Below are 14,132 nucleotides of genomic sequence, written 5' to 3' on the forward strand. Positions count from 1 at the left end.
GCTATTATATGCCTTCGATTCGATTTGTCTGAATAATTGAAGTTATTTCATGGAATAGTTTTTTTTGGAAATTGAACTAGGGTTTAGGGTTTTGAAAAATCTGATTAATGGTTTTAGAATTCTGAAGGTGATGGATTTGGTTTAGTTATCTCGATCGAAACCGGAATTGTTGGTTAACTCAAAATACCGAGCTTGAATCGACCAAAGTATCACTAACTTGACCAAATTGTGTGTTATGTAAATTTATATGAAACCATGTGTTTAGATATGGTATTAGATGTCCAAGATGGTATGGTATATGATTGAGTAATGCGGGGTAGTAACTGAATTAAAACGAGAAAGCCGAACGAACCAAAACCAGACTGAATACCAAAAACCTGATGGTGTTGCGGGCCGCAACCCATCCCTTACGGGCCGTAACAAGTTGAAAACAGAGCTGTAGAACAGAGTTGTGAAATCACTGGAAGTGTGTTGCGGGCCGTAGCCCTTTTATTGCGGGCCGTAAGAGCTGAAACAGAGGCGAATTCATAATGCCTTATTTGTTGCGGGCCGCAACAGAACCCCTTACAGGCCGTAACCAGGTAGCTTAAAATGGTAAAGTGAGTCTAAATTATGCCGAATCGAACGAGCATCGAACCGTAATCGTACTAATTTCATTTATATAGCTACTGTAACTAATTAAACCTTAATTGTGGTATATTTTAAATAGAGTCGGTAAGGCAACCGGGTACGGAATATCACGAGACGTAAGGTCGGTTTACGTGCAGCATAAACAGGTGCGGGATTTCTGGACTTGTTTGATAGTTTATATTCAGAATTAAACTGTGTTTCGGTTAACATGTTGATTATTGATTGAATTGCATTATCGGATTGTGTTGCATATGCATTGCATTGCCCAAATAAAGTGGAACTGGAATTGTTTTAACTGATGGACTTGCATGCTGGTATGGTTATAAATTGTGTTGATCGGAATGATCTGATTTTGGAATTAAAGTCACCGTGCTTTATATCACCATCAGTTGGTGGATATGGTATTATTGTCATCCGCCGTGATGATGTCACCCAGGGGGTGAAACCGGATTTGTCAGAGTCTCTGCAGGGACTTTGACGCCCAGTGTTCTAAAGCTTTAGATCGTCTGGCCCTCGGCAGTTCCCAGTACCGGTTGGGACGAGGGGTAAGTGACGTTGTACTATGATTGTGATTGTATGTGACTTGTGTATCGGAGGCATTACCCAGGGGGTAACGCGTTTGGATGGTCAATTCGCTTTATATGTATTTTCTGGATGTGAATTAGAACCAGACTTTTAATTAAACGGTTAGGCCTGTATCTACCAGAGATTCTGAAACCGAGTAAACCAAATATTGTGTGATTGAATTTCATCTTGGCAATTCCTAACTTGTGATTTCATTTGGATATATATATGTTGTTGGATTTCTGCATTCATGTTTACAAACAGTTATGAATTGATCTGGACTTTATTTGTGTTTCATTTTGAATATAATCTGTGATTGCAAGTCCAGGGATTATTTTGTGGCAATTATCGCACTGAGAATTCAATTCTCATCCCCTTTTTGGGTAATATTTTCAGGTTCCAGTTCGGTGGATCCGAGAGAGACACGAGGACGGTAGACCCTGGTTTCACCTCTACATAGCTTGTCTGGTATTGTGACACTAGAGATTATGTGTATAGTTATGTTTTGGTTGTATATATATATTCTCTGTGTCATTTGGTGATGCGTATCCATTGAGATACGGGTTTTGTATACTGAAACCTGACCAGATGGGATTTGAGATCTGTTTATGTTATTTATTTGCTTTGTTTGCGTGTTATGTTTTCTTTCTATCATATCGTAATTGCCTAGTAGGTATACGGGCAACCGTATGCCTACGACAGGAGCACCTGTCGCGCCTCGTGGGGCACCGGGGTGTGACAGTTGATGTATACTAGAACTAAACTTGGGTAAAAAAAATTGGGAGGAGAATTTGGTGCTCTTTTTCAATTCTCCTAATTAGAATTAATTAATAGTTCAGTTTTGTAAATATTAATGATCATTAAAATAACAGCTAGATACAACTTTCTGTTGGGACAAAATAGAGGTGAGCAAGTAAATGGATCACAAGAGAAATCAAGACAACAAGCAATCAAGCACAAGAAAATAGAGAAGACACAAGATTTTACGTGGAAACTCTTTTGAAAAAAAACCACAGGAGATACGGCACAAATTCACTAAATCAAATAGCCTTACAAGTACAAAGAAATTAAAATTCTCAATAGCACTCTCTTACAAGTTTCAAGGAGAAGAGAACAAAACCCTAAATGACTTAGTGAAGAGGCAATAGAGATCAGAGAGAAGCTTCTCTCAATCTAATTCAATTTGCGAAATGGGCTCACCAAGAAAAGTTGCGGCAGCTGCTTTAATTGAAATCAAGTAAATGCAAGCACCATCGGTCTCAACTTATACCGATGGGAAAAGGCAAAGTCACCTTTTAATTAAAGCAGCAGACCAACGGACCTGATTGTTTACCGATGGTAAATAAGTAAAACACCATCTGTTGACCATCTTACCGATGGCAAAAGGCATCAATGCCAACGGTTTGATTTTCTTGCCGATGGTAAATGCAAAACGGGGTGGACCCGTTAATTGTCTCCAAATCAACATACTAGGCTATAAAATGCAGGACCAAAAACAAAGCTCTGCAGTCCTGTTCAATCTCTCAACTAAAACACACAATCAAGGTGTAGAGAGAGGGAGAGAGAGATGGGTTACAAATTTGTCTGGTTTGCTGTGATCTCATTCTTCCTTTTGAAAGAAAATGCCATAGCTACTGATAAAGTGGTACAGAGTTTAAATCATCCTCTTCTTCATTAATCGCTCCATAATTTAAAAGAAAAATGTATATTATCAAACTTAACCATTTCATTTCACACGTTAATTTCTGATGTAGCCATACATTGTGTATCCTGGCGAACCGCCACGTCTTCTTGCTGGTAGCAACCAGGCATTACATTATGCAAGAGTAGCCAAATCTCACTGTAAGCTCTTAGGATCGATTTTGGGAAGGTAAGCAAATACATCCATACATTAAAATTTGAACAAAAAAATATGCATAATCTTTGTTAATATTAGAAAATGGGTTGCTTAATTTAGCAATTGATATTTACAAAATTTTAATATGCAGCCCGAAAGCAGCAAAAAATGCAATATTTTACTCGTATACACAGCACATTAATGGTTTTGCTGCGACAATTGACGAGGAAACTGCAAACAAGATATCAAGTATATATTTCTCCATCCTCATCACTTATTCCTTCATTTTAATAGCTAAACTGTTTAATTTGTTATTTTTTTCTTTGATGTGGAGGGTCCGAATTACATTCCTCTCAGTAATTCATTATTCTTTTTTCATCAAAATTTTCATCATTTTTGAGATAATCAATGTAAAAAAAAAGTAGTCCCTGGTTCAATTTACACTGGTAATGCATACCTGCATGAGGTAAGATACTTTACAATATTTTCATATTGTATAATACAGGATAGTATTTTGCCAAGTTTAGTATGAAGTCATTGAACCAAGGGAATGAGCAACTATTCAAAATTTAAAAGAGAAGTCAAAAATTCACATCTAGTATATTTTTTTTTAATCTCATACACAAGGAATATATTTGTATACAAAAGTATTAAGGCATAAAATGCCGTGTTAGGCACATTAAAGTAATACTTTCAGTTGAACTATTAATTATCAAAAAATGCCATCTGCTTTTTACTTTTCTATATGCCTAGATTTTTGAGTCATTTTGAAATTTTCCGTGACTTTAGAAAAAATAAAAAGTACTCAGAACAGTGATGCTAAATTCTATGTAAAGGATATCTCTTTTCAGGACACAAGATAAAACAGCCCCAGTAATATATTAAAATACAGTAATTACAGGAAAATAAATAAACAAAAAATAACACCAGAATTGCATAATTTGTTGTAGAGTTACCAGGGGTGGTATTAGTGTTTCCAAGCAGAGAATACGAGCTTCATACTACTAGATCCTGGCAATTTCTAGGTCTAGAAAGTGATGGAAATGTCAATTCAAATTCCCTCTGGAGCAAAGCAGGGTATGGTAAAGACACTATTATTGGAAATCTTGATACAGGTACCAGTTACATTACTTTTTCCTTTTTTGTGTAATTGTTTGGCAATATTAAATATAATTGGATAATGATATGCTCAGCAGTAATTACTCATTTTAAATTCTATATACTAATGAGCATAGTATTATTTAGGTTAATGTGTTAATGGGTGTCAATGGGTACGATGTGTATGATTCGGATCGGGTGGAAGTATTCTTATATCCATATCTATTAAGTTAATAATAAAAAAAAAAAGATCTTACTCATATCCTTAACTAACAAGCTAATTTTTTATTTTTTTTTACCAGTACCTGTCTTATATAATACAATATGAATAAGGTAAATAGATAAAATGGTGTTATTAATATCCCTTTTTGGGCTTTCAATAAAATATTTTTCAAAAGAAGAGAAAAGAAGAAAAAATGAATAATGATATGGAGTCATGGAATGATTAATTTTTGTATGGCTCTAATTAATATGGCTTATGAAAATTTGAGAAAGTACCAAACCATAAAGATGTTCAAGATGTCTCATGAAAATTTGGATCAACGGTTGGAAAATGAATAAAAAAAAACACATTTAGAATTATATCATATTTATATTTGGATCATGAATAATACTATACCATGTCACACCTCATCTCCATATGAAATATATATAGGTATGTATAATTTAATTTTTTATAATTACTCCATAGGAAATGGGTACGAAATAGTCTTTATCTGTAGTTTAATTTATCCGTTAAGCTAACAAAAAACTTACTCATATCCATCCTCATAAGCTAACAGAAAAGTTTATTATCCATATCATACAAATATAGAGCAACAAGTTTATTATCCATATCAGCCACCTAACTCTTCATGTACACATATAATATATATAAGCTCAAAACTAATGCATCAATAGTTGTATTTTCTTGTCTCTCTATCCCCCCGCCCCCTGTGATAGGGATCTTGTACCAGCAACAAGTTTACTTAGTCAATATCACAAACAACTGTTGTGCAGCAAACAGACCCGTACCTGTACTGGTACATGCAGAGGTCAACACCAATTTCAGCAAGAAATTAGATTAAAGGCAACGAAGAAAATAAGAAACAAATTGTTAAACCAGAGGCATCTTTATGCTTACAAACTATATACATACGTCTTAATCTTATACAAGTTGTAAAAGGAAGAGATTAAACCAAAAGAAGTAAACAAAGAGAGGTGACTCAATAAAAGCTTGTACCAGCCTATGTATTTCTCTCTTTTACTATCTCCCTCTATTCTCTTTTCATTATAGAGCTTGTTGAAGAAAATATCAAGAGTTTCATGTCGGATTTATTGCCAACTTCGTTAGATTTAATGCCAACATTGAATATATATGTAATCTAATTATGAATTGTTTACTGTCATATATGATTGTCAATCAAAGTGATCAAATAAGGTAATAGACAATTAATATATTCATTAGGATGTGGTCCATAAATGTGTAGAACAATTTAGACAAATATCAAATTATTAATGGACTGATTTAGAAATTTACAACTCAGAAATCTGCCTTTATAGAGGGTTGTGCTGTCCGCACGGATATCGATGCAGTCGCACAGTTTTTGATGCATCAGCACGGTTTTTGATGCACATCACATTATACCTTTTTCAATTTGGCAGATAACTATAAATGTTATTATATATAAGGATTGGTTCCCAAGGCACAATGTAACAAAAAAAAACACAGAAACTGAACATATGTTTTTCTCTTAAGAAAAATACAGTTTTGTGTGTCTTCTCTTCTTCTTCCACCATCAAAGAATAGAGAAGAGAAATCCATTAGAAAAATTTGGAGAGGATTTCTCAAGGGCCACACTTTGCTGTGTTGGAAGACTTATTCCTCGACCCGACAACAAAAGGCGAGAAAGACTTCTTGCCATCGAAGACTTGTCTCGTGCTCACGGAGACGACTTGCTCTGCTATGGTTTTGGTTATTCCATGACAAACGACATGGAATCAGGTATTATGTTCCGCACTTAAGATTTATGTTTTGGATCTCTTTGGCATAGGACGGTCCTTAGATTAAGGTGGAGAACTTTTTCTCCTTCCCCGGAGTGTAAGTGTTTGTCCCCTAGATGAGATATAATTGTTTGATCTCTAGATAAGGCGTAATTGTTTGGCCTTTATGATTCCCCAACATTCCAAATATCCCTCTTTTACATAATAGACCCAGTACTTTACAAAAACATTGATATTGCTCTCTCTACTCAAAATAACTCAAAAATACCCAAATAGATTAGATTGAAATGAGAAGAGATCCAACACCCTGAAATATTCTTCTATTCCTTTCTGTTCATAAACGCATAATAAAGCTGCCAACAAAGTTTGAACAAAAACTAATTGGTCACTTGGCAGAGATAGGCAAGCACTTTAGACAATATCTATATCCTGAGCATTAACTTTTATGTTATAACTATAATTATATGCATTAAAGTACCTTAATTATGTCACATAACTACATCAAGAAAATAGATGATTGACATTTTTGGCATCAGTACAGAAAATGCAATTTGGAGAACCTCTTCATTGCTCCTTTAGTAAATTATCCGTATATTCTATTATTGAGTGTAAGGCATAAAAAATGCTGAAGTTTCAAAGACACTTTTAAAATTCATCAATGTATCCTTGAAATCCAAATGCCAAATTGCACTGTCATATTCCACATTATCATCATCATCATCATCATCATCATCATCATCATCACCACCACCACCATCATCATTTTTCTAATTTTTGAAATCAGTGGACCATTTATTTTTTGTGCGATGATATATTTGTAGGTGTATGGCCAGAATCAAAAAGCTTTGCAAATGATGGAATGACTGATGTCCCAAGTGAGTGGAAAGGAATTTGCCATAATGAGTTTGATTCCACCTTCACTTGTAACAAGTCTCTCTCTCTTTCTCTCTCTGTATTTTTTTTTGTTTTTAAAACTTGACAGCAGCTGTCAACTGCTACATTGAATAAATAAAAGTTGTTTTACCACGTTTGAAACATACCTCACAATCAGTGGCGTAGTCAGGAATTTTGCCAGGGATAGGTGAATATATATGAAAGAATATATATAGTTGCAAAAAAAAAAAATTCAACATAACAAAAATTATAATATCAATCAAAATAAACAAGAAGTCAATATATATAATTGAACATCAAAAGTTGTATATCACTCAGAAGGTACGAACTAGCTCTTCCCGGGGTAGGCCACATATACATACTTAATTTAGAAACCACATATACATACTTAAAACATAGAAAAAATAAAACTAAACTGTTCAAAGTAGACGGTACGAACTTAGCTCTTCTCGGCATTTCTCATACTGGCACGGTTCGGGTGTGACCGGAAGTTGTATATCACTCTGTGAAATAGAGCAGGTTTGAATTAGAATTAAAAGGGCCTAGCAATTTGACGAAAACTTAATATAACAGCTGGTCAATTTAATTAGTGCCTAGCAATTTGATGAAAACTTAATATAACAGCTAAATTTTGTTTTCAATTTATATTCAACAGTTCTAGATATTACAGCTGGTCAATTCTGATTAGTGCCTAGCAATCAATTCATTTGAATATTAAAATGTACAAATAAATCAATCAATCAATTAAGAAACCCCAATACCCATTTCAAATAAATAAATCAATTAAGGCCAATATCAAAACCAGTACTGACATATGTAAAATTTAAGGCATTGACTGTACTGCCCAAAATTGCAGTTGGTAGCCTCAATTTGGGAAAACTCAGACCTCAATTTGTAAAAATACAATTCAATTTTTGGGCAGTCAAGCTCTCCAACTTGCTCTATTCTCTCTTAAACAACGAGATATGGCAAAAATACAGAAAACAGAGAGAACCAACCTGTCGAGTCAAATTGGAGAACGGAAACTCAATTTGTTGAAGGAGAGAGACGAAAGAGAGAAGCTGTTGCAGGGGATGAGGCGTGGTCAGAGCCAGGAGCGGAGGTTAGGCGGAGCCACGGAGGAGAGGCGTGGTTCAGTGGCAGAGCGACGCGGTTTCACTCAGGAGAGGCACGATTCCAGTCTCTAGACCTAACGGAGCGGAGCCAGGAGCCAGGCGCGACATCTCTTCACTTAGTGACGCGGGTTCTATTGGGCTGGGAATTGGGAAATAACTCGGGCCAGGGGTAGGCAAATCTTTCAAGGCTCATTAGAAAACTGGGTCCAAATTTTTTTTTTCAGGGGTAGGCAGCTGCCTACCCTGGTACACAGTAGCTCCGCCCCTGCTCACAATCTAGTGTATCAGAACTTAGAAAAGTAAATACATCAAAAAGCTGTCAAATAAGCTGAACTCTTAAACTACAAAAATTAATTTTGTACTACACTCATGCAACAGGCAAAGGAATAATAGATGCAGTACCGACTCCATTGGGCAATTGTCGCACATGATACTGTTGGAACCTTATTGTTACACATAAACAATTCAATTCTATATGCCACTATTGATCTACCTATGCCAAAATGGCCATCATGCAAAATTCATCAATTCTTAGGGAGCAGACACAATACCTGATTCCATTAGCGTATTTATGCAAAGCTTCTCTCAAAAGCGGTTGATGAACTTGTAAGACGGCGGCAAGAAAAACTTCGTGCCGATGTAGAGGTTGAAGCGTCGGTGGCCTCCTTAGTGGTAGGATAAAGCCTTCCAAAGCTACAAGACTGCCCTTGTGAGATCGTGTTCACAATTTCTTAATGATCTCACCTCTCTATTCTTTAATGAGAAGAAGTAGAGAAGGCTACAGAATTGACTAGATGACGGCTAGAAAATTCTGCAACTTTTCGTATATTCTTGTGCTTTGGGGACCAACCTATTTATAGAGAGGAGGAGTTGGCATATTGCCAAACCCTAACCCTAAACAGATTTTCTGGCCTTATGCCAACTTAAAAAAGGTATTTTGTGCTATTGCATCAAAAACCGTGCAGTCGCATCAAAATCCGTGCAGCTGCTAAAAAAATCTGTTTCCTTAATTGCAAATCTCAGAATCAGTCCATCAATGATTTGATTTTTGCCTAAATTGTTCTACACATTTGTGGACCACATCCTAATGAATATATTGATTGTCTATTTCTTTATTTGATCACTTTAATTGACAACCATATATGACAGTAAACAATGCATAATTAGATTACATATATGCTCAATGTTGGCATTAAATCCAACGAGGTTGGCAATAAATCCAACAATCTCCCACTTGAGCAATATGTTATGACTTTTTAATTCTGCATTGTGTTCCTTATGTGCGCACGTTTCTTTACTGTCTTCCTTATATATTCCCAAACCAATTCGGTCCATCAACTATATCAGTAAAGGACTAAAGTGGCATTCGTCGCATTTATTCGCAACTAAACCCTCAATAATCACATCACTAATACAGCTGAATGACATGAATCATGATGTGGATGTGTAGTATAGAAATTACATGCAATTGTGATCTTACATGCCTATTTCTAACTTGGTCTCCTACTTAAATCTTGAAACTAAATTTCATAAATTAACTTAATTAGAGGTCAAACATAAACGAGAAACAGAATGTCAAAACTTCATAATATATATAACACTTGTTACATGTCACAAGTTACATATCCAAAATTGCAATAATAAATAGAACATTAAATTATAAATCATAGACTCCCACTAAAACTGAATATCCTCAATAGAGATTACACCCATATGAGCAACATGCTCTACAAATTTTGCCGGTGTCAATCCCTTAGTAAGAGGATCTGCTAACATAGAGTCTGTTCCTACATGTTCTATTTTCAATTCACCATTCTGTACTCTTTCCTTTACAACTAAGAACTTGATGTCGATGTACTTGGACTTCGACGAACTTCGGTTGTTATTTGCGTACAGCACTGCCGAATTATTATCACAAAACAATTGTAGTGGTCTCTCTATAGAATCCACCACTCGAAGTCTCGTGACAAAATTCCGTAGCCATACACCATGATTTGATGCCTCATAGCATGCCACAAATTCTGCCGCCATGGTGGAAGATGCAACAAGGGATTGTTTTGCACTCTTCCATGAAACGGCTCCACCGGCTAACATGTAAATGTAGCCGGATGTCGATTTCATGCTATCCTGACATCCTCCAAAATCAGAGTCGGTATAGCCAATGACCTCTAGCTTCTCCGATTTCCGATACGTGAGTATATGGTCTTTTGTTCGCTTCAGGTACCTCAAGACTCGCTTGGCAGCTTTCCAATGATCTGGACCTGGATTTGACAAGTATCTCCTTAGCATGCCAGTGATGAACGCAATATCCGGACGCGTACACACTTGTGCATACATGATGCTCCCAACGACTGAGGCATATGGATACTGTAGCATTACTTCCTTTTCTGAATTGTTTTTCGGGCACTGGTTTAGACTGAACTTGTCTCCCTTTGCCACAGGGGTATTTCCTGGTTTACAATTTTGCTTGTCATACTTAAGGATAACCTTGGGATGAATTTAGAATACATTTGGATTTTATCCCTTAGTATTTTCATCCTTAGGCTAAATGATGCATCACTAAAATCTTTCATCTCTGAATTCTTTATCAGAAAGTTCTTAGTTACTTGCAACATATTTATATCAATATTGGCAATCCACATATAAAACCAGAAATACAAACTCACTCCCACAGAACATAAGGTATACAAAATCATTCAATAAATTTATCTCAAAACCAAACGAGATAATCTCAATATGATTTTACAATACCATTGTTGAGACACTTTCTTTAGTTCATAGATGGATTTCTTAAGTTTGCACACTATAGACTTTGCGTCTCCTGACACATAGTTTTATAGTTGCACCATATAGATTGTTTCATTAATGTCACAATTTAGAAATGCTGTCTTAATATCCATCTACTAAAGCTCCAAATTAAAATGCGTAATCAATGCCAATATGATATTTAAAGAGACTTTAAAAATAGAGTATTGATGATTCAAATAACATATCAATCAATATGCCTTCCTTTGGGCCGACAATATTGGTTATATGTAAACATAATAATCATCACTATACTCTATGTACACATAATTTTAACAATCATTAACCTTCCTTTGGGCCGGTTAATGCTTGCATTCATTAAATAAAATCAAATAGAAAGTCTCTTAAATCTTTAGAGACAAGACGAGCTTTATATTTCTTTATTGACATTTCTAAATTTTCTTGAGGGCTTCCAGTATTGTCTGAAACAATCTAGCCTATAACAACATCTTCCAAAACTTCATGCAGCCTTGAGTGGCCTGCACCCGTCTTTAGATTTTTTATTTTATGTTGTTTCATCTTGTTGAGTTTGAGTTTCAATAATGATTTCGTCCGTACAGGTGTTTTGAGTAAAACTCGGATCTATATCCACAAAACTCGCAATACCTAATGGAATATTTGTATATTCCTATTTGAAATCAATTATTTTCTCACCCCCCACAAACTCAACATCCTCCAAAATTTTTGCATTTTTTTTTTGTCTCAAATACATTATGTTCTATAGGATTATAAAATTTATAACCCCTTGAGTGGTCATTAATGCCTCTTCATGAACCTCTTCATTATCATAAGACACATGCGATTAGACCTGTTTCACTTTTTCTTTTGCTTCTTTTGATCAGAAGTACTTGTATCAGTAATAGTAGGACAAGTTTCTCTAAACGCAAGGTCCAGATCCATGACACTGAGAACTATTACTATGTTCTCATGTCAAAATTTGAAGTTGGTTCCATTCAACATAAAAAAAATGTTGTTTAGGCCTTTAACAATGCTAACTGAAAAATCATGAACTAAAAATTACAAAGAACAACATGAATAAAAAAAAAATCTGAATTTATAAATTACATTCAAATAAAGGCCCAACTTGCTCAAAATATATGAGATGATTTTTCCTTTGTTACGATACACATGAATTTCACAACCAGGTAAGTTCCCAGGTAAGTCAGGGATCCCTAAGGATACACTTCGAATTCCGACTTGCCTAGACAGAACTTTCCTCGACATTGTTACATTCATAGTATCGTAACTCATCTTAATAAATCACCAAATATTTTATGAGTCTTAATATCATCATAAAACCAAAGTATCGGTTTCCATTAAGCGGCTATCTTTGGGTAACGGGTCAATTTCTTATGATACTTTGGCGCAATAATAAAGTACTGATAACCTAGAACATACCGAACAACACGCCTTCCTTTGGGCCAACAATGTTGACATATGTGTAAAATTTTTGATCATCACTATACTTTATTATTACTCACTTGCACAAATAATTTTTATAACAATTACCTTCCTTTGGGCCGATAATGATTACATCCATTAATTGCACCTTAACTTCCTTCATAAAATGCATTTGAATTAACCTCATCAAAAGAGGTACCTTTGGGTACAATTAGGAATCAATTAATTCAAATCCAAATTACATATCCCTTTACCTTTAAAAGAACAATAATTTATATCCTAATTATATAATCTAAATGTGCAATCAAACTAACGCAAAAGAAAATTTTAATTGCTTTACAATAACATGCAGTTTTCGAAATTTAACTTAATCCTATAATCAAATTAAATATTGCATACTTGTTGTGGTCCAAAAAAATAGCAGCGGAATATTTAAAAAAAATAGTTTAACAAAATTACTTTACTATGTTATAATCAAAACATAAATTTTAACAGAGGAAGAAACCATGATTAATTTGACCCGAATAATACCAAAATTTTGATAAAACATTGACCATAATTCAATTTTGGAAAGTTTGATTTATTGATGATATAAGCGGCTTAATCAATTAAATTATAATAAGCCGAAATAATAAATTCAAAATATATTGCAAATATAAGTTGGATTTATTCAGATTTATAATAAGCCGAATCAGTAAATTCAAAATATGCCGAATCACATGGATCCAAAATATCTAATTTGTTTAATCAAATTAAATTATTTCTTCGAATCAGGTCAAATATTTACTCAAATATTATAGTAATCACAGCAGCAACAGAGAGGGTTGATTTCAAATTTTTATTTTACCCATTTTAAAACAGAGAATACCGTAGAAATAAACAATTTCAAAGCAATTGAAAAATCAACAATCAATTGCTTATTCTCTAGATCAATTCTAAACAAATAATCCAAATTGGCATAGGAGTGGCTCTGATACCACTTGTTGGAACCTTATTGTTACACATAAACAATTCAATTCTATATGCCACTATTGATCTACCTATGCCAAAATGGCCATCATGCAAAATTCATCAATTCTTAGGGAGCAGACACAATACCTGATTCCATTAGCGTATTTATGCAAAGCTTCTCTCAAAAGCGGTTGATGAACTTGTAAGACGGCGGCAAGAAAAACTTCGTGCCGATGTAGAGGTTGAAGCGTCGGTGGCCTCCTTAGTGGTAGGATAAAGCCTTTCAAAGCTACAAGACTGCCCTTGTGAGATCGTGTTCACAATTTCTTAATGATCTCACCTCTCTATTCTTTAATGGAAAAAAGTAGAGAAGGCTACAGAATTGACTAGATGACGGCTAGAAAATTCTGCAACTTTTCGTATATTCTTGTGCTTTGGAGACCAACCTATTTATAGAGAGGAGGAGTTGGCATATTGTCAAACCTTAACCCTAAACAGATTTTCTGGCCTTATGCCAACTTAAAAAAGGTATTTTGTGCTATTGCATCAAAAACCGTGCAGTCGCATCAAAATCCGTGCAGCTGCTAAAAAATCTGTTTCCTTAATTGCAAATCTCAGAATCAGTCCATCAATGATTTGATTTTTGCCTAAATTGTTCTACACATTTGTGGACCACATCTTAATGAATATATTGATTGTCTATTTTTTTATTTGATCACTTTAATTGACAACCATATATGACAGTAAACAATGCATAATTAGATTACATATATGCTCAATGTTGGCATTAAATCCAATGAGGTTGGCAATAAATCCAACAGATACACCTTGTCTGGCATCTAAAATTTCTTTTG

The 14,132-nt window shown here is 34.8% G+C and overlaps 1 protein-coding gene across 1 annotated transcript; it reads left to right on the forward strand.

Annotated features, from left to right (window-relative positions):
* Positions 1 to 2,712: 2,712 nt before the first annotated feature.
* Positions 2,713 to 7,120, forward strand: LOC144557154 (subtilisin-like protease SBT5.4). The gene is made up of 6 exons (XM_078305683.1): positions 2,713 to 2,839; positions 2,949 to 3,064; positions 3,183 to 3,280; positions 4,057 to 4,146; positions 6,934 to 6,987; positions 7,095 to 7,120. The coding sequence occupies exons 1-6, from the start codon at positions 2,762 to 2,764 to the stop codon at positions 7,118 to 7,120; spliced, it is 462 nt and encodes a 153-aa protein (XP_078161809.1). The 5' UTR covers positions 2,713 to 2,761.
* The last annotated feature ends 7,012 nt before the right edge of the window (positions 7,121 to 14,132 follow it).

The sequence above is a fragment of the Carex rostrata genome, chromosome 7 (genome assembly GCF_964058835.1).
Source record: "Carex rostrata chromosome 7, lpCarRost1.2, whole genome shotgun sequence".
NCBI classification, from domain to species: Eukaryota; Viridiplantae; Streptophyta; class Magnoliopsida; order Poales; family Cyperaceae; genus Carex; species Carex rostrata.